At 40.8% G+C, this 21,342-nt stretch overlaps 1 protein-coding gene across 1 annotated transcript in view; it reads right to left on the bottom strand.

Annotated features, from left to right (window-relative positions):
• The window catches only part of LOC126108570 (uncharacterized), a 195,973-nt gene extending 180,733 nt beyond the window's left edge, over window positions 1-15,240 (bottom strand). The window contains exons 1-3 of the mRNA XM_049913861.1: window positions 15,127-15,240; window positions 13,021-13,086; window positions 8,438-8,500 (exon numbers count right to left, since the gene is read on the bottom strand). Of these exons, the coding sequence (XP_049769818.1) occupies window positions 8,438-8,500; window positions 13,021-13,068 (111 nt within the window). The 5' untranslated portion in view covers window positions 13,069-13,086; window positions 15,127-15,240. The remainder of the gene's footprint in view (window positions 1-8,437; window positions 8,501-13,020; window positions 13,087-15,126) is intronic.
• Between the last annotated feature and the right edge of the window lie 6,102 nt (window positions 15,241-21,342).

Raw genomic sequence — 21,342 nt, 5'->3', positions numbered from 1 at the left:
ATTTATTTCTGTCGGACCAAACTGAGGAGCAAATCTCCAAGGGCATGGAACATGTCAGTACATAAAATTACAACATAAAAGTAATAACAGATAAAAATAACATGTTTATGAACCCAAAAAACATCAAACCATAAGCTTAAGTAAACGCAATCAACAATAGAACATAAGAATCAGCTTAATTTTCAAGGAACTCCTCAACAGGATCAAGGAGTGACCCATGAGGAAACACTTCAGTTTTGATATGAAAATGTGTGGATTACTGCCAAGACTTTTGAATTCTTGTGATAACTTACTGAAAAAGGATGCAGCAGTATATTGCACACCTTTCTGCACAAGAGTTAAGGAAGTCCGATCCAAATGCAGGTTGGATTTCTGCCGATCACGAATGTACACCACTTATGGCCCAAACTGCCCATTTCCGAGACAAAAATATCCTTTTAGAATGGGAATAGTTACCCCAAAATATAATACCATACAACACAAGTGAATAAAAATAAGCAAAGTAGCCTAATTTTTGTGTCAAATAATCACTTACTTCAGATATTGTTCGAATAGTGAAAATGGCAGCATTAAGTCTGAACAAGAACTTGAACATGGGCTTTCCATGACAGTTTACTATCTATCAGAACACCTAGAAATTTGAACTGTTCAGTTTCACTAACTGTATGCCCATTCTGTGAAATTAAAATGTCGAGTTTTGTTGAAAAGAACTGAGTCTTATGTTCTACAAGCCATGAACTTACATCATGAACGGCACTATTGAAACCAAGCCAATGTTGCACACAACATCCTTTACGACCAAGCTAGTGTCATCATCAAACAGAAATATTTTAGAGTTACCTGTAATACTAGAGGAAATATCAGTTATATAAATTAGGAACAGGAATAGCGCCCCCCCCCCCCCCCCCCTCTGACCATACCCCAGCCAGACCTCAAATCACAGCCATTCTCAGCACTGAATAATGATTTTTCTGTCTGTTGTTAACGTAAAAAGTGAACCTGTTGTGAGCTACTCCCCATATTCCATAACGGTCCCACTTCTGGAGCAATGTTTTGTGATCAACACAATCAATAACCTTAGTTAAATAAAAAAAATATACCTAGCATTTGAAACGTTTTGCTTCACTCATCCAGTACCTCACAGAGAAAAGAGAATATAGCATTTTCAGTTGTTAAATGACTTCTAAAGCCGAACTGTACATTTAATAGCAAATTATGTGAAACAAAATGATCAATTACCCTTCCATAAATAGCCTTTTCAATAACTTTAGCAAACGCTGATGACATAGAAATAGGTCTAAAGATGTCTACGTTATCCCTTTCTCCTTTTTATGAAGTGTCTTTACTACTGAGTACTTTAACCGTTCATCAAACTGAACATTCCTTAACGAAAAATTACAAATATGGCTAAGCACAGGGCTAACATGTGCAGCACAGTACTTCAATATTCTGCTAGGCACTCCATCATAGCCATGAGAGTCCTTAGTCTTCAATGATTTAATTATTGACTCAATCTCCACCTTGTCTGTATCACAGAGGAGTATTTCAAACATCAATCTTGGAAAGGAATTTGCCAAGTGAGTGATATAATTCCCTGTAGAAACTAAATTTTTATTTAATTCACCAGTAATGCTCAGAAATGGCTGTACATATATCTGACATATCAGTAAAAGAAATACTTTTGCAACTAACTGACTTTATATTGTCGACCTTGTGCTACTGACCAGACACTTCCTTCACAACTGACCATATGATTTTAATTTTATCCTGTGAATTGGCTATTCTATTTGCATACCACATAATCTTTGCCTTCCTAATAACATTTTTAAGCACCTTACAATACTGCTTGATTGTGGCTACTTCTAACATTTTGATATAATTCCTGCTTAGTTCTACATGATTTCCTTGTCCCAATAGTCAGCCACTCAGGCTGCCTTTGACTGTTAGTAGCCCATTTAGAACATTCTAATGGAAAGCAACTGTCAAAGGACATAAGAAGTGTGTTAAGGAAAGCATTATATTTGTCATCTATGTTATAGGCACTGTAAACATCCTGACACTCTTGTTCCTAGATGAGATTTAAAAAACTATTGCCACTGAATTAACTTTTCTACACATTTTGTAATTATGTGTGACATTTGTTTGAGTACAAAATCCTTTTACTGTTAAAATTTCTGCATCATCGCCTGAAATGCCATTCATCCTTTTACTATCAGAATGCCCACCTAATAATGAAGAATGAATAAGAATAATATCTATGGCTGTGCTACTATTCCCCTGCACCCTAGCTGGAAAGAACGAAGTCTGCACCATATCATATGAATTTAGGAGATCTACCAACATCCTTTTCTTGCACAGTCATATACAAAATTAATACTGAAGTCACCACATATAACTAAATTCTGGCACTTCCCATAAATTAAATCAAGAACCCTCTCCAGCTTGAGTAGAAATGCTCTGAAGTCAGTCACTAAATTCAACTGTCCCTGTACAACATTCAAATATCTGTTCAGTGCAGTGTCGTGATATGTCTATGGACTCAAATGGAACACTGTTTTTTATGTGTATGGCCACTCTCCCACTCCACGAGGAACTCCTTGAAAAAACAGCCAACAATTCTGTATCCTAGTAAGGGAAGCCTCTGAATTGTCAAATCATTTAAGTGGTGCTCCGATATACCAATAATTTCAGAGACAACATCTATAAGCAGGTCACTAACTTTATCTCAAATACCTCTTATATTTTGGTGAAATATGCTCATACCTTCTCTGCTTGGAAGCATGACATCCTCTGAAGGTGATTTCTTAGTTAGAGGGACTTCCTTTAAGCAGTATACCTATCAGCTGACTTCAATCTAAAAAAGGTGCAGCTCTAACACCAACTACAATAGGAATTTTTCCACGAGTACCACCACCACCACCACCACCACACAGACAGCTATCAACTTTCCAGCCTCCACTTCCCAAACCTACTGAGGTGCAGGCCATGTCTAGTGAAACCCAATCTACTGACAGACTCCATCCCCATGTTAATACACTTAACAGCCACATTAAGATTATGCCGATCATGATGCTGAAACAGTTGCACAAAATGTACATTAGTGCCACCAGTTTGAGTAGCTGTCTTTACTAGGTCACCACCTACATCATATTCCCCGTCCCTATCAAGACTACTTCTTGCTCCATCCACAGTCACTACCGTATCCTCTTTCGTGAAATTCATACATAACTCCCCGGGTCAACAGAAGCATTCAATTTCACCCGTCGGCTTTGACCCGTGATGTAAGGATATTGTCATGTGTGACATCACAACAGCGTGGAGTTTAGTTTGTGAGAGTGGCATGTTTGTAGGTGTTGTTTTGATGTGATCAGTGGTGCTCTCTGGTGGTGTGTTTATGGGTAGTGTGTTATGTGGCATATGGGGTTCATTCGCGAGGTAGCATTGCACATGTGTGGTATCAGTGATTACTGTGCTTTCAGCAGAATATTTTTCAGTGAGTTAAAGATTTTGGTTTTGTTATGTCAACAGTATTGTAGTTTTGTTTCTGTTCATTGTGCGTGAATTTTGGTAAATTGCTTTGTTCATGTCTTTGATAGGTATGGATATGACTGACCAGGTCAACAGTTTATGGTTGTTAGCGATGATGGGAGACAGTGCGTTGTCTCTAATAAAATTTCTTCAGCTATTTGGCCTGATGGCTGAAGTCGTGAAGTGTTCAGTGTGTCGTGAAGAAATGAGGCTAACTAAAGTTCCAGCATCTCGGACCCAGGATGGCTATATGTGGAGGTGTCTTAAGAATAACTTATGGTGCTCCATTAGGCGAGGTTCCTGATTCGAGAAGTCTAGGTTTGTCATGAGAGAAATTGTATTAATGACTTATTTTTGTTATAAATCCTCTCACAGTTTCTGTGCACATGAGGTGGGTGTGAGTGAGAGAACGGTGCTTGATTGGTATTCTTATTATCATGAGGTGTATTCTGAATACAATAAGTACAGGGGTAGGTTCAGTGGGCCTGGTGTTGTTGATGTCGACATTGATGAGAAGAAAAAGTATGGGAGGGGTAAGTCTGTGAAGAAGTATGGGAAGAAAAAGTATGGGAGGGGCAAGTCTCTGGTCGGTTTATGGGTGTGGGGGCTGTAGTATCGGGGGTGGGGGGGAGTGGGGGGATTTTCAGAATGTGTATTTAGGGTTGTGGAGGGCCTGACCAAAAGGAAATTAGTGAGATTGATTGAGGGTACCACTATAGTTTCTGATGGTTTTTCTTCTTATAGGGGGTTGGGTCAGCAGGGGTACAATCATTTAGTAGTGAACCACAAAGTTGAGTTTAAGAATTATGAGACGGGGGCCTGTACCAATACTATAGAGGGGTTTTGGGTGGCAGTTAAGTCAGTGATTGGGAGGGGGAAGAGGTGCTCTCCTAACCTTCAGTCTCATCTAGAGGAGTACTGTTGGCAGAAGAGCATCCCTGAGGGCTATTCTACTTTTAGGTTTTTTTTAAGGGTGGATAGTAGGATGTATAGGCCAAAGGTTATGGGTCAGTTAGGTGTTGGCTGGGGGGTGGGGGGGGGGAGGGGGGGAGGGGGGGGGAGGGGGCTGTGGCTTGGTGAGGGGGGGTTGTTAGTAAAGTTTGTAGAGGGATGTAGGGGGGGGGGGTGTTATCTGTTTTACTTTGTGTAGAGAACTTTTTTGTTACTGTTCTCGTTGAGTTTTAGAGTGTGATTGTGATATTTTTTTGGTTTTTGGTTTTTCTTGGTTTATGGGTCTTATTTCAGGGGTGGGTTGTGGGTGGGGTGGGAATTTCATTTGGTTGTGGTTTTTTTTGTTGGTATGTTTGTGTGTGTGTGTGTGTGTGTGTGTGTGTGTGTGTGTGTGTGTGTGTGCGTGTGTGTGTGTGTGTGTGTGTGTCAGGGGGGGTGGGGGAGCGGCTGGGTGTGATTGTGGTGACTGACCTAGATGGCTGCACCAGAGCTTTTTAGTGGTGAGTTGATGTTTTTTTTTTTTGTTTGTTTGTTGGTTGGTGGGGTGTATGTGAGCTGTTTGGTTGTTTGCATTGGTGATCTGGTATTTTGCCTTGCTGTTGACTTATGACTTTAGGGAAGCGTTTTATTGTGAAGTGTGGTTGTGGCTATGGCTGGTTTGGTATCGTTAGTTGCTGTTGACTTATATAGGTCAAGGGAAGTGTTCGATTCCAGTTTTGATTTTCTAGGGGTTTTTTTTTGTGGTAGGATTATGTGTGGTGGTGAAAGTTTTGAGATTTATAGTGTGGTGTTGGTCGTTTCTGTTGACCTATATACGTCAAGGGAAGTGATCGATTCCAGTGGATTTTTGTGTGTAGTGAAATTTGGGAAGGTTTTGGGGTCTTGTTATTTTAGTGTTGTTTGACATTTGGTGTAGTGGCATGTGTTTATATTTAGTTTGTCCCCACCAAAAAACCCCCAATTTCCCCTGCTTGTCCGTTAGTTTCATTACATTTTTTGAGGAATATCTGTTTGGTGGTTTTTTGATCTATTTTCATGTTTGTTGTCATGTTAGCGTGATGACATCATAGGATCAGTATGGGAGTTGTTGTGAATGGTCATTTCCGCCATATTGGTGACCTCACTGGTCAAAGTAGAGGGGTCGAATTGCACACTTCCATTATCCCAACTCCCCTATGCTGTCAGTCACCTGAGCCAACCCTGAACTTGGCTTCACAATGCTGGTGACCTGGCACTCACTCCCCAACACTTCCTGCAACTGGTGGCCCATACCTCTACCATGCAAACTGTTTAGCAGCATAGCCTCCTCCTTTCTGTTAGACTTTGCTGCTGACTTAGGCCTCCTCACTGCTGAGGACTGCTGCATGTTTCCCACACCTACACCTATAAGAGGCTCCACTCCACTCAACTCTGACAGTTGATCAAATCTATTGCATACATGCAAAGTACAACTGTCTGAATACCTCTTCCTCCTAGCTGCCCTCTTGCCAACTGCCTGTTCCCATTCACCAGCACACTTCACCCTGCTCAGCCTATCTAGTTCCTCCTTTGCATATTGTAACTGCACCTTAAGGGCACAGATCTTATGCTCCTGCTCCTCTATCAACTTATTTCTACTAAAGATTCTGGATTCCCAGGAGAGGATCTCTTTACAATGCCCACTGGCTTCCCCACTGCTTTCCTCCAATGACAATACTTTGAACAAATCTCACACTGTAACCCACTACTCACAAGCCTGCAACACAGCCCACACTTCCCACTCACAGTAAAATTTTACAGTTACTGAAAAAACTAAATTATCTATGTTACCTACATTCAGTTACACCAGTAGAACTGTTTATAGATCTAAGAGCAGAGGTCTCAAAATTCTCTCTCTACTACGAAAGCAACAACTTATTATTACTACTAAACCACAACTAATACCAACACCAACAAAACTTCACAAAATTTGTCAGCTAAAACCAAAAATTCAAGTGGCCACTCGAACACTCAATGGAGTTAAAACAGGGAATGAAAATTTTACTGAAATATTTCACCAGAGACAATAACAAACATTAGTTGAAAACTAAAGCATGAAATTTACTAAACGACTTCAACGCACAGAAAAAACTAAACACAGTGATTGAAGGTTTCCAAAAGTTTATTAAATCGCTATTTTGCCACAAAGAGCATGAAACACCATTGAAAACTATTAAATTTAATAACTGTATAACAGTGCACAAACAACTTTGTTAGCACTTAGCCTTATAACTGCTACAGCTGAAACCACATGCTGTGAAATGTAAACACACTACTGAGGCACAAGACTTGGATGAACAGTGTAAGCACACTCACAAATAACAGACCACTCAAGTCAATAACACAGAAAGAAAGAAAGACTGAGATTAATGAAAATCCACTAATAAGTTACTTTTACAGCAACTTTAAAATAAGTAACTAAAGACTAAAACTTTATAAAATATTGATGAGCAATTTTTACAGCAGTCCAGCACATGTGACATAACACCAAAGACATCAAGAGAAGACATTATTGATAGAATAGTGAAAAAAACTGGCATGGGGTTGAATTGATATCAGCTTGGGTGCTAGAGAGATGTAGTTACATGTGAGGCTGTACTGAAACTATCACTTATTTTAGAAATCAGGCTCAAAAGAGGCAGACCTATGTTTAGAGCACCTTTTGATGTTACAGAAAGCCTTTGACAATGTGGACTCAATATACTGTTGCAAATTTTGAAAGTAACAGGCAAAAGAGTTTCAACTTTTAACTGCAACCTTGGTTTCCGTACAAGTCGAAGGACATGAAATGGGAGCTGTAGTTGAGAAGGGAGTGAGACAGAATTGTAGCCTATTCCTGATGTTATTCACTCTGTACATCAAGCAAACTGTGAATGAAACTAAGAAGAAATTTGTAATGGGAGTTAACATTCTGCAATAAGAAATAAAAACTTTGCAGTAATGATGTAATTCTGACACAGACAGCTTGGGACTTGGAAGAGCAGGAGAATGGAATGTATAGTGTCTTGCAAAGAGATTATATGGTGAACATCAATACAAGTAAAACAAGGATAATGGAATGTAGTTGAATTAAATCAGGCGATGCTGAGGGAATTAGATTGGGAAGTGTAACACTAAAAGTAGTTGATGAATTTTGATATTTGGGCAGTCATTTTAATTGATAATGGCCAAAGTAAGGAAGCTATAACACACAGGCTGGCAATTTTATTTTGTCTGCTTTTTATCTTTTCCTATTTGTGAGGAAGAGGAAATTTTTAATGTCTAATATAATTTAAGTGTTAGAAAATTATCTGGAGAGTATCCAAGCATGAAGGTAAAACATGGATGACAAGCAATTTGGACAAGAAGAGAATGGAAGCTTCAGAATTGTGTTGCTGTAGAAGAATGATGAAGATTAGATGAGTAGACTGAATAACAGATGAGGATATACTGAAATGAAAGAGGGGGGAAAAAATGTCACAACTTGACTAAGAGAAGGAACTGGTTGATAGAACATATTCTGAGGCATCTTGAAATGCTCAGTTTGGTAATTGGAGGAAATGGGGGGGGGGGGGGGGGGTGGTCGGAGACTATAAAGAAAGAACAAAGCGTGGTTATGGTAACCAAGGTTCAAATATTTGTAGGTTGTCGTAGTCAAGCTGAGATGAAGGACTTGTCAAGGACAGACCAGTATACAGAGATGCATCAACCCTCTCTTCAGTCTGAAGACCACAATGAAGGTATAACATTTAAAAATGTTTTATTTTGTCTGCTTTTTGTCTTTTCCTATTGCTAAGAGACTGTCATCTTTACATCCCTTACAATATAAAACTATGCTAATGTGACAAGACATTAGGTATCTATACCATTACATTCACCACAACTGAGTCACAATGTAACACTACTTAATGACAGAGTCATATAAATTTTAGAATTACAGTTACATAAATTCTAGAATTACCTCTTGATTCACATCCTCATCCAAGTCTTGTTTCATTTTCACACTTGATGAGTAAACATTGACCTGTAGTAACAACAAAACAAACTGTAAGCATTGTGTTTATGCAGTCACTATGTACACATAAAAATATCACATATTTAAGTCGAATTATGGAACTTGTTACGAAGAAATGACTAGTTCTACATAATTGAGATAGTAATTGTGGATGACAAAGCCAGAAAGTCATACTTCAATGATTGTCAGTAAAATGTTATATAGATGATTAATGACGACATAATTCAAAATTTATTGGAATATTGCATTTGAGCCATCTTCCTACGCAGCTATATTCAATCATATTTCCTACTTTGGTAATTTTTATTTTTTTTTACCATTAAATGTTTTACACGAAACAGGTTTCACCACATTCAAATAACTATAGTGTAATGAAATCAAAGAGTACAACTAGAATTTTAAATATTAAGGTCAACATTCTCTGTATCATAGAACGATTAAATTACAACATGCTTTTTTCATCCACTGGTCACATGATTTTATTTTGAAATTTTTAAATGACATGGATCAAGCAAGAAGTGAACAATAATTAAAACTTTTGAGGGCATTCACTTTGCAGGACTTTGCTGTCTTGGCTGCCTGTGCCTCGTGACGTCAGTGTCTGCTTTATTGCTGGTATGCTGCTTGTAAATTGCTTCCCTGACAACACATGCTTTAATATTGTTCCTGACAAAGACAGCAGAGCTATAAATATACAGATTCAAAGCTGTTAGTACACTGAGCTTGGTACAGAGAAGAGACTGCTCCTCTGGACTAGCCTTGGATATCGCACCCACTTTTACTTTGAAAATATTGCTGATATGTGGGGAATGTCCGCATATGAGTGCATCATGTGAGATTTGTGATTTGAAGGGCCCTAAATATGACATACAGAGATGATTATTACTAACCACACCTCATAGTTTCCACCTGAGGTAAGACACTGGTCTTTTGAGGACTTTATGAAAACTTCCAAGTTAAGTTGCTAAAGTTGCTGAATTGCAGAAAAAGTGACACAGTTGCTTCCTATATTCCTACAAAAATCTAACAGAAGCTGTTGTGTTTTGTCCATCATTACAGATGGAGATGTTGTCCTTGTGAGATGTTGGAATAGCCATTGTACTGTTAGACAGCTTTAAGCTAGTGAAAAACAGATACATTCACATAACAGAAGTAGCACACAAGATAAAAGTGCAACATAATACTCATTTCTGTGGTTATTCCAAACAAGAATTATAACAGAAGACATTACTGCGAGTAGATGTGATAACCCATTTCCAAGTGCCTACTTTTGGAGGCCTGTGACAGAGGCACAATACCTTACAGAAATATGAATACCCTGAATATGGGCAGTGCAATCCTTGCACCAAGTTCATAAAAATAGTAAAAAACGTGACATTCAAAGCACAAAGGGTAAGAGTTGAAGGATATTTAGCACTATCTCGTTTTTCTTATCCTGTATTTACAGTGTAAGTGAAGTCGCACTTGACGTGATGCAGACTTACTTGACTGGGTAGTTAATGTGCACAAAAAAACTGGAAAGGCTAATTTTCCAACAAGACGTTCTGTATCAATGCTATATATCTGTGTGTTCAATACTTCTAGAGAATGTATCAAGATGAGTAATTTAGAGCAAGTGTGCCACATGGGAATTTGTTTTGATTCAGCTAGAAGAAAGAAGTCTAGGTATACCATATTAAGCAAGGAAGAAGCGATGAGATATTTTAAAAACAGGTGCATCACAAGGAATTTTCCATATAATATTGGGATGCCAAAAGCTGAAAAAAGCTACATTTTTGAGAACCTGAGACAAAAACTAAGACCTAGCATTAACTTTAGTGTTTAATTCCACCAGAAGCTAGCAGTGACATTTTGTTACAATTAGTTCTGTTACCAGCCGCCAAATGCATAGGCTCACCAGATGTGTTACAAATGCATCACATACTGAGCCCACAGTACACAGCTTAATTCTGTGATAATATAAGACATAAATAATTAATACAGTATCAGTATATCAACATACACTCCTGGAAATGGAAAAAAGAACACATTGACACCGGTGTGTCAGACCCACCATACTTGCTCCGGACACTGCGAGAGGGCTGTACAAGCAATGATCACACGCACGGCACAGCGGACACATCAGGAACCGCGGTGTTGGCCGTCGAATGGTGCTAGCTGTGCAGCATTTGTGCACCGCCGCCGTCAGTGTCAGCCAGTTTGCCGTGGCATACGGAGCTCCATCGCAGTCTTTAACACTGGTAGCATGCCGAGACAGCGTGGACGTGAACCGTATGTGTAGTTGACGGACTTTGAGCGAGGGTGTATAGTGGGCATGCGGGAGGCTGGGTGGACGTACCGCTGAATTGCTCAGCACGTGGGGCGTGAGGTCTCCACAGTACATCGATGTTGTCGCCAGTGGTCGGCGGAAGGTGCACATGCCCGTCGACCTGGGACTGGACCGCAGCGACGCCCGGATGCACGCCAAGACCGTAGGATCCTACGCAGTGCCGTAGGGGACCGCACCGCCACTTCCCAGCAAATTAGGGACACTGTTGCTCCTGGGGTATCGGCGAGGACCATTCGCAACCGTCTCCATGAAGCTGGGCTACGGTCCCGCACACCGTTAGGCCGTCTTCCGCTCACGCCCCAACATCGTGCAGCCCACCTACAGTGGTGTCGCGACAGGCGTGAATGGAGGGACGAATGGAGACGTGTCGTCTTCAGCGATGAGAGTCGCTTCTGCCTTGGTGCCAATGATGGTCGTATGCGTGTTTGGCGCCGTGCAGGTGAGCGCCACAATCAGGACTGCATACGACCGAGGCACACAGGGCCAACACCCGGCATCATGGTGTGGGGAGCAATCTCCTACACTGGCCGTACACCACTGGTGATCGTCGAGGGGACACTGAATAGTGCACGGTACATCCAAACCGTCATCGAACCCATCGTTCTACCATTCCTAGACCGGCAAGGGAACTTGCTGTTCCAACAGGACAATGCACGTCCGCATGTATCCTGTGCCACCCAACGCGCTCTAGAAGGTGTAAGTCAACTACCCTGGCCAGCAAGATCTCCGGATCTGTCCCCCATTGAGCATGTTTGGGACTGGATGAAGCGTCGTCTCACGCGGTCTGCTAGTCCAGCACGAACGCTGGTCCAACTGAGGCGCCAGGTGGAAATGGCATGGCAAGCCGTTCCACAGGACTACATCCAGCATCTCTACGATCGTCTCCATGGGAGAATAGCAGCCTGCATTGCTGCGAAAGGTGGATACACACTGTACTAGTGCCGACATTGTGAATGCTCTGTTGCCTGTGTCTATGTGCCTGTGGTTCTGTCAGTGTGATCATGTGATGTATCTGACCCCAGGAATGTGTCAATAAAGTTTCCCCTTCCTGGGACAATGAATTCACGGTGTTCTTATTTCAATTTCCAGGAGTGTATTATTTTATAGATCTGATGGCTAAAATGCATTCCAAGATATTTTTAATTGTAATTATAATACTCCTATATTGAAAAGCATAAGCATTGCCAGCATTTCATCCTTTGGATTGTAAATGCAATCTAAGGTCCATACATACAACAAAATTCACATACTTTCATGTAAGTTTGTATTGGACTCATGTCTACAATTTTACCTTTCCAGATAACAAGTAACTGGACACTCCTCTTGTTGAGTCATACTTAACCTTCCCAAATGATGATTCACCAATCTCAACAGCAACCCTGAATTATGGACACAGCTCTCAAAAAATGAAGAATCAAGAACTGTATGACTGACAACATGAGCATTGTTGGTACAATACTACATTGACTAACAATAACACAAATGATATGTCATCAAAACAGTATCACAGATTTCCACAATTTTTTTTCCCAGGAACCATGTGAATAGATTGTCAAATACTGTATTGATGAAAACTTCACGTATCTTCACCCCTGGTCTGACACTGAACAACTTAGTCAACTTCATTTATTGATCACAAACATGACACTTGACCAATTTCACCAGCAAGTCACACAACTGCAAGAATTTTATAGTAGTAGCTCTGTCATCCCCAGTGTTGCATGTTAAGACTACTCGTAAGCTACTTTGTCATATCCATTGCTAATGCCGTTTTTATAAACAGAAAACAAACCTATTCCCACAAATAACACAGCAACCTAACAATTTCAAATTGAAAAATAAATTTGTAGGCACTGACAACTACCACTCCAATAACTCATAAACAACCTAATAAGCTAACAATCCACTGACTACTGACATTGTAGCATGCCAAAGAAACTTCAAAACACTGAAATCCACCACTTGAGAGCACCACCATATACTGCAAAATGATCCGTTTCAAACATCCCACCCAACCACAATGTTACGTAGAACAAGACTTATGTCACAAGCCAAAGCTGACAGTCAGTGGACATTTCAGTTGACTACAGCACACCACAAATTAGGTTTATTTGAACACCACATCACATACAAAAATTAATGAAACAGTCCCAAGAAATGCAAGGAAGTCACTTACCACAGAGCCACGTTTAATACATACCTCATCTGTTTCCTCTTTCTCTGTCCAGTTAGCGTTTTTGTGGTTCATGATTGCACTTCTAAGTACCTAAGGAAAAAAAAAGGAAGCACATAGAAACATTCACATTCGCCTTCCATTGTTACTATGAAATATAGGTCAAAGGTAATATCAGTGCAAACTGGTAGCAGCAATTGAGCCAATACACATGAAATAAATTTGACACAGGCTGAGGAACAAAGTGTCCAACAAATCACACACAGTGTCGACAAATGACTGTTGCTGTTTCTTCATAGCACTAGCTTATTTTATACTATCTTACTGTGAATATTACAGGTGACATACCTAGTTCCTCTTTTTTTTTCACATTAGCATTACGACCAACCAAAGTAACTAGTACTTTAAAGTAAATTTGCCATTTATTACAGTCAACCTCAGTTCTACAGCTAAAGAATGGAAGATTAAAATGGAACTTGAGCCTAATGTTATTTGCTCCATCAATGCTTGTGGATGTATCTTGGGGATACCTCAATGATACCATAATCAAAGAGGTTTATAATCATATTGTGATCAATATATGTAAGAGTATAATACATTTTTATTTCTTAATCTCACAGGCTGCACTTGGCATAATTAAGCTAGAAAATCACCCGTCGTTCCATATCTCTTAATTGCATTTAATATAAGGCTGACGGGAACAAAATGAAAACCTACCCTGAAGATTGTTCGCCACATTTTATTGGCCAATTTAATATGCATTTTAACGCAACTACTTCTTTATAAATTCCTAGTCCAAATCCAAAGTGGCGAACCCAAATTGGAGCTAAAATTGCCATGCTGAGATCTTTCAGTTCATTAAATGAAGACATACTATAATATCTAAACATAGCACTGTGCAGAAATCATACTTGATCGTCATAAATATTTAACACTGATTAATTCCACTAAGAAAACTGATTTGGCGAAGTGACTTCCTCTTTACTGGACTCACAGTGAACCTTCTGTTGAGCTCTGAAGTTGTGTGATGCTTTTTGGCAGTGAAAATTGCGCTTACTCAGTAGCGCTTCCTGGAGGAATTACATTTTTTCATATCCTTCCACAAAACTGTTCTCACATGATACTACATTAAAAACCGTAAGCTACTGCAGACTGCTGTCAACACATCATGTGTTGATTTACTGAACTATGGAGTAGGACGAATAATGAAAGCATACTGAAAGTTCACAGCCACAGTAATTGCAGCAGGATGAATACATTCCACAGTATTGCCATTCATCTCAACCTAATCCTGGCATAATGTAGTAATGACAGACGCTTGAATTGTTTGTGCAAGGCCGGCCGGAGTGGCCGTGCGGTTCTAGGCGCTACAGTCTGGAGCCGAGCGACCGCTACGGTCGCAGGTTCGAATCCAGCCTCTGGCACGAATGTTTGTGGTGTCCTTAGGTTGGTTAGGTTTAATTAGTTCTAAGTTCTAGGCGACTGATGACCTCAGAAGTTAAGTCGCATAGTGCTCAGAGCCATTTGAACCATTTGTTAGTGCAACGGCTACCTTCATAAACATCACTACATCACATAGTGACAGTAACTCAAAACAACCATACTGTAATATATTGAATGTACAGTATTTAACATTGACTTCCACCGAAGAGGCATACACAAGTAGCGATTTTATCCAACAGACGGAAATAGCAATCAGATGACAACACGGTATACATACCAGTCGACCTTTCATTTTTCATACATTGTGAACAGCACAGGTTCTAAAATACTTGCTAAAAAGTTAATTACCCACGATCGCAATTCGATAATTTACAAACGCTTTGAACAGAACACAGGTGTTTCATTGTGATAAACAATTCCTGAAACAAGTAAGCACGAAATTCTTATGCCATCACAAATCATCACCAAAGGCGTGAATAGTTAATTATGAATAAAATCGAGTTCAAGTGCGCCCAAAACACTAAACACATGGTACTACGCGTAGTTACAAACGCATCATCACAAGATTTTTCGCAAACTCCTTCACTCGTCGAAATAATAATATAAATGCTGAATTATTAATTTAGTTCCAAAATAAAGATTCCTCTTTCCATCATCTATGTTTTTAATCTCTAATCACTTATTCGTTACCTGGAGATGGTGCAGGTTCCTTTGAGCAGTTGCCAGCGGGCTTGTGCGCAAAGCAGAATTCGCGTACGAGCAGTGCCTTCTCCTGCTTCTGGCTACTTGTACCGTGGCTCTTTGCTCATGCTGTATGAGCAGCAGCAGCAGCAGCAAGCTCCAAGCAGGCAAATGCCGCCGGGAAATTTTTTTTTTGCGCGCCCAAGAAGCCAGTTTCGCGCATGCGCAGAACAATCTGAGTTACACAGGCTGTTGCGGGGAGGGGGGCATTCTCCATTTGACCCGCGTATACCTGTATGTTGTAACGCGCCGACTGGCGGTACCCAAGATCGAACTTACACAACGACAATGGGTCGTCCTGTACCAACGTCGCTATACCGTTAATGTATGGCTTGCTGAGGCGCAAAATACTTGGGCGAACCAATCGACCACTACAGCTTTAATTAGGTACAGTTTTTAATTTCACAGTATATGTTATGACTGTGGATCGCTATCTGATTTTAGAAGATTCCAGTCGTAGTAGAGCGCCTGGCGACTACTCAAGTCTAGTTCGCACCGTAATCGCACTCTCACGGAACAAACTGAGGATAGATCACCCTTAGTATCTATCATTACTACTGCGGCAACCTCAACCACTGACTATGTAGCCGGCTCGAATATCGAAGAATGAAAGACAGCACCCTCACTTTACAGAACGTCGAGGTCGAAAAATGACACGATTACCTACATTGCGAATAGACACATACAATCATTCTAATGACAATGATCACCAATATGAAGCAGTAATTACGAGATAGGCCGATTTAGATAACGACTCCCGTTATCTAAGCTACTGGACGAATCCAAGCATCAAATCAATTTAAATACAGTACCTGTTTATATTACGTCGAGATAAACGCAGCAAATAGCTTGCAATTGTTCTGCCACACAACGAAATTCTCACAACGCAGTACATTACCTCTGGAGAAGACTCGTAACTTTTTAAGTACTTACCAAATTCCTATTCCATATGCCGTCGTGGGGTCGACAGAAGCGTCCGATCCCACGCGTCGGCTTTGACCCTTGACGTAAGGGTGTTGTGTGTGACGTCATGACGGCGCGGAGTTTGGTTTGAGTGTGGCTGTCTCCAGTTCTGTTTTATCTTATTTTATTTACTTTTCTGATCTGTTCGTTCTATCTCGTGAGATTTTTTTTTTAATTTAAAAACGCTTATTACTTATTTTAATTGTCTGTTTCCTCCAATTTCTGTTTTAGTTTATTATATTTATCTTTCTGATCTGTTCGTTCTATCCCGTGAGATTTTTTTTTTAAAAAGACAAAAAACACTAATCTGCTACTGAAGCATCTTTATCTTCTATGGGTTGCAGGGGTTACGACCCCTGGGGAGGTGGGCGGGTATTCATGCATGGCTGTCTTCACTTACACGTTGTAGCTACGCAAGGCGTCTAAATTTGTTTATATTTAGTTTTCCCCCCACCCAAAACACCCCATTTCCCGCGCTTGTCCCGTCAGTGTCATTAGGCTTCTTGTGGAAAGTGTGTGTTTTTGTTTTTGTTTCCGCCATATTTGTGAAGTCATGGGTCAAAGCAGACGGGCGGGATCGGACGCTTCCGTATTTCCCCGTCGTGTTATGACCAGTTTGTATTAAGACGCTTCCACCAATACTGATAAGAATTGAAATAGTTTATGCTTCCACTAAATCTCTTTCCACTTAGCCCAGCGTTGCTATGTAAATAGTAGACGTCACGTACTTCACAGATTTAATAATCTTTGTCCTTGGTGTAATCGTTGGCCTTTCCGTAATAAATTACAACTTCAATTCTACTTGCATTTACTTAGACATTCTTTCCATCAATGAAATCGTTTTAACTTTTTAGAATATCTACCCTCTGTAGGTTTATCGTGATTCAACGCAATCAAAGAACTTTTGATTAGGCAAACTTACAAATACTAGCATATACTTGTGTCCTGCAACGCGGTATTAAGATCTCTGGAATTCACCCTTTCCTTTTCTCGTAATATATAATATACACCAGATACTAATTAAATACACGTAAGGTTTATGTTAACCCAAGAATTTATTTTCTCTAGGTGTTTCAATACAATCTCATTCACGTAAATGAGTGAGTGCCATCAAAGACTACACCGCACAACACGGAAATTCAGTAATAAAAAAATTAAACAAAAACCCCATCTGCTTCTGCCACTTTAAATCTAACCCTAAGTGACATTTTAAAACAATTCTGAATCTCTTCAGGCGTTGACAATACGCGACCCGCTAAGTTCCCTACTTGAATTGGGCCACTCGTCACTTTGGCTAATCAAGTTTTTGTTTAGCTGCGTGCTGCTCGTAAAATGGTTCCTTTATTTTCTCGTCGCTTATCCACTCAACTACTGGTGCACTCCATCACAATATAGTGAAATAGTTCGTATTTATTCGAGCCAATTCTCGGTCCGCTGTAAGATAGTGGTATTTAAACAACAACTACATACATGTGTTCGAGGCTTTCCCTTCTCGACACACACCCCCACTTCAATAAAACGGTTTAGAACCCAATTACCTCTGAGCGAGCCGCGACCACTAATCGTACAACACGTACAGGATATCGGTTCCACCGATTCCCTACAGTTCAGCACCTACAATACTTCTCTTTCTAACCAGGCTCACGCTGGATTTACCACAGCAAATTTTACGATCGAAACTGTCCACAAGACGACAATCAATTGATAGCTCGTGCACCTAAAATCGCAAAAACCAGTCAGTGTGTCACCAGCCACAGAATATCTGTATCTATATCTACATCTACAAGATTACTCTGCAATTCACATTTAAGTGCTTGGCAGAGGGTTCATCGAACCACAATCATGCTACCTCTCTACCATTCCACTCCCGAACAGCGCGCAGGAAAAACGAACACCTAAACCTTTCTGTTCGAGCTCTGATTTCTCTTATTTTATTTTGGTGATCATTCCTACCTATGTAGGTTGGGCTCAACAAAATGTTTTCGCATTCGGAAGAGAAAGTTGGTGACTGAAATTTCGTAAATAGATCTCGCTGCGACGAAAAACGTCTTTGCTTTAATGGCTTCCATCCGAACTCGCGTATCGCATCTGCCACACTCTCTCCCCTACTACGTGATAATACAAAACGAGCTGCCCTTTTTTGCACCCTTTCGACGTCCTCCGTCAATCCCACCTGGTAAGGATCCCACACCGCGCAGCAATATTCTAACAGAGGACGAACGAGTGTAGTGTAAGCTGTCTCTTTAGTGGACTTGTTGCATCTTCTAAGTGTCCTGCCAATGAAACGCAACCTTTGGCTCGCCTTCCCCACAATATTATCTATGTGGTCTTTCCAACTGAAGTTGTTCGTAATTTTAACACCCGGGTACTTAGTTGAATTGACAGCCTTGAGAATTGTACTATTTATCGAGTAATCGAATTCCAACGGATTTCTTTTGGAAATCGTGTGGATCACCTCACACTTTTCGTTATTTAGTGTCAACTGCCACACCGTACAGCAATCTTTTCTAAATCGCTTTGCAACTGATACTGGTGTTCGGATGACCTTACTAGACGGTAAATTACAGCGTCATCTGCGAACAACCTAAGAGAACTGCTCAGATTGTCACCCAGGTCATTTATATAGATCAGGAACAGCAGAGGTCCCAGGACGCTTCCCTGGGGAACACCTGATATCACTTCAGTTTTACTCGACGATTTGCCGTCTATTACTACGAACTGCGACCTTCCTGACAGGAAATCACGAATCCAGTCGCACAACTGAGACGATACCCCGTAGGCCCGCAGTTCGATTACAAGTCGCTTGTGAGGAACGGTGTCAAAAGCTTTCCGGAAATCTTGAAATGCGGAATCAACTTGAGATGCCCTGTCGATAGCGATCATTACTTCGTGCGAATAAAAAGCTAGCAGCGTTGCGCAAGAACGATGTTTTCTGAAACCGTGCTGATTACGTATCAATAGATCGTTCCCTTCGAGATGATTCATAATGTTTGAATACAGTATATGCTCCAAAACCCTACTGCAAACCGACGTCAATGATATAGGTCTGTAGTTCGATGGATTACTCCTACTACCCTTCTTAATAATTCGTTGCTCAGCATTGGGAGGAAACAACTGTCACAGCCACGTATATGAGCAGGGGCCTAACAGACAAAATAACCACGCTGCCTCCGAGAAGTGTACCCGAATTAAAATACTTGTACTACCAATCCAAACTCCTTTCCCTCTCCCGAGCCTTAACCGCCAGCTGCGGTGCCTCACATCACGCATTGGGTCGCTCTACTATCAGACCTAGACGCACACCGATATATCCACTTAGTCGGTGAGAAGTCTACATCGAAACTAACTATTTATGTCATACCATAGGAACCATGGAGGTAAGAATAAGGGGAGATAGCGCTACGTATCCCAGCCGTACTACGTTTTGAAGCCATGGGGGCGTGGCTCGCTGCCATGACACTCTGACCAAAACATTGCCAGTGTGCTATAGCGCTGCGTGTATTACAGTCGCTAATTGCACCATATACGCATGTAACGTCATCAGATTGGTTGTTTCAAAGTTTTTGATTAAAATAAAATCTCGTAAAGGCGAAATTCCGCGTTTCTTCTGATTAAAAATAGTTTTTAATGTAATATTACGAATAGCTAGTTTTCAATGTAAACGATACAATTTTGTTAATTCAGTAATAAACGTGTATCACAAACTAAATAATAGAAACTGAAAACTAAGTTAGCTATACCCTCCCTCCAAAGCTCCATAAATACATCTTGTTTGTAATACGTACTGGGACATTTCAGTTACGTTACACTACTGGGAAACACTGTTCATTACCACCAATATTTACTGAAATACGGTACATAGAATGACAAATCTGCACAGTGTCCTGTTTAGGCCTATACTTTACGCCAGTTAATGTAGTGTTATCTTTTAATCTGGTACATGATGAAGACAAAGTGAGTTACTCAACACTTCGATTATCGACGATACGTACGTATTATACCGAAACGTGAACTTGAAAACTAAGAATTTAATTCTTTGAATTAACATACCTTTTGCAACTGTTTTGGGTGTGTAGGGAAAACTGATGGTACAGCATTTTCTCGGAGCCTTACTGTTGAAAGGGAAGTACGGTCTATGTCCTCTTCTCGGAAATGCTGAGAACATATAGTGCTCCATTTAGACGCACGCCAATTCTTCCTCCTCACGGCATTCTCCCACAGAGCTTCCCGACTTTCATTTTTAGGAAATCTAAAATCATACAGGAGAAAAACACGCTATAGTACAAGTACCGATGTAGCACACGTTCATTCACGATGAAGTTGTAAAATCACACTTAACGAGACAACTTACACATGAAATGTTATTCCCTTCGATTTCGCATCACAATCAGAACGATTCGTACATCCGAACACCACACAAGTCATGATAATAGCGCAAAATCCTTCCAAAAGCGAGCGACAAGCCTATATGCACACAAGCTTACAGCAGCAATGTTTTGGTCGGATTGAGATGGCTACCCTCGGCTTCGCATAGCTTCGCAGCTGTGACGTCCCGGCGTCTCCCTCTATTCTTACCTCCATGATAGGAACCATTTAAAACGAACAAACACGCAGCGCCACGCCAACTTTTGACAATTAATTAATTATTCGTTGCTGCTGTCGGTTCTCTACGACAGCGGCCGGCTGCTGCGCGTCGCTCAGGCAGCATCTCTGGACTCGGCGAAGGCGAATTGTTGCATCGCTGAAGTCACGCGCTCTCACCACCTATTTTTTCGCCGACGTTCGCGGCTCATCTACAACATATTTTTCTCTTAATACATCATACACGTACATTTACAGTAACCACCGGATATTATTAAGTTATCGAGTAGGATGCTCAGCACTAGTAAGGGCGAACATAACCCGTGCAGCCGGCCGCGGTGGTCTCGCGGTTCTAGGCGCGCAGTCCGGAACCGTGCGACTGCTACGGTCGCAGGTTCGAATCCTGCCTCGGGCATGGATGTGTGTGATGTCCTTAGGTTAGTTAGGTTTAAGTAGCTCTAAGTTATAGGGGACTTATGACCACAGCAGTTGAGTCCCATAGTGCTCAGAGCCATTTGAACCATTTAACCCGTGCGTTTTGACACAGCACAATGTTTCCCGTTACTGCTGTTCTCTCTTCCTTTACAGTTCCCACGTCAAATGGAAACAAAACAGATTTTT

Source organism: Schistocerca cancellata, chromosome 11 (assembly GCF_023864275.1).
Source record: "Schistocerca cancellata isolate TAMUIC-IGC-003103 chromosome 11, iqSchCanc2.1, whole genome shotgun sequence".
NCBI lineage: Eukaryota > Metazoa > Arthropoda > Insecta > Orthoptera > Acrididae > Schistocerca > Schistocerca cancellata.
The sequence above is the reverse complement of the archived record's forward strand: the minus strand, read 5'-3'. Positions and strand labels throughout refer to the sequence as shown.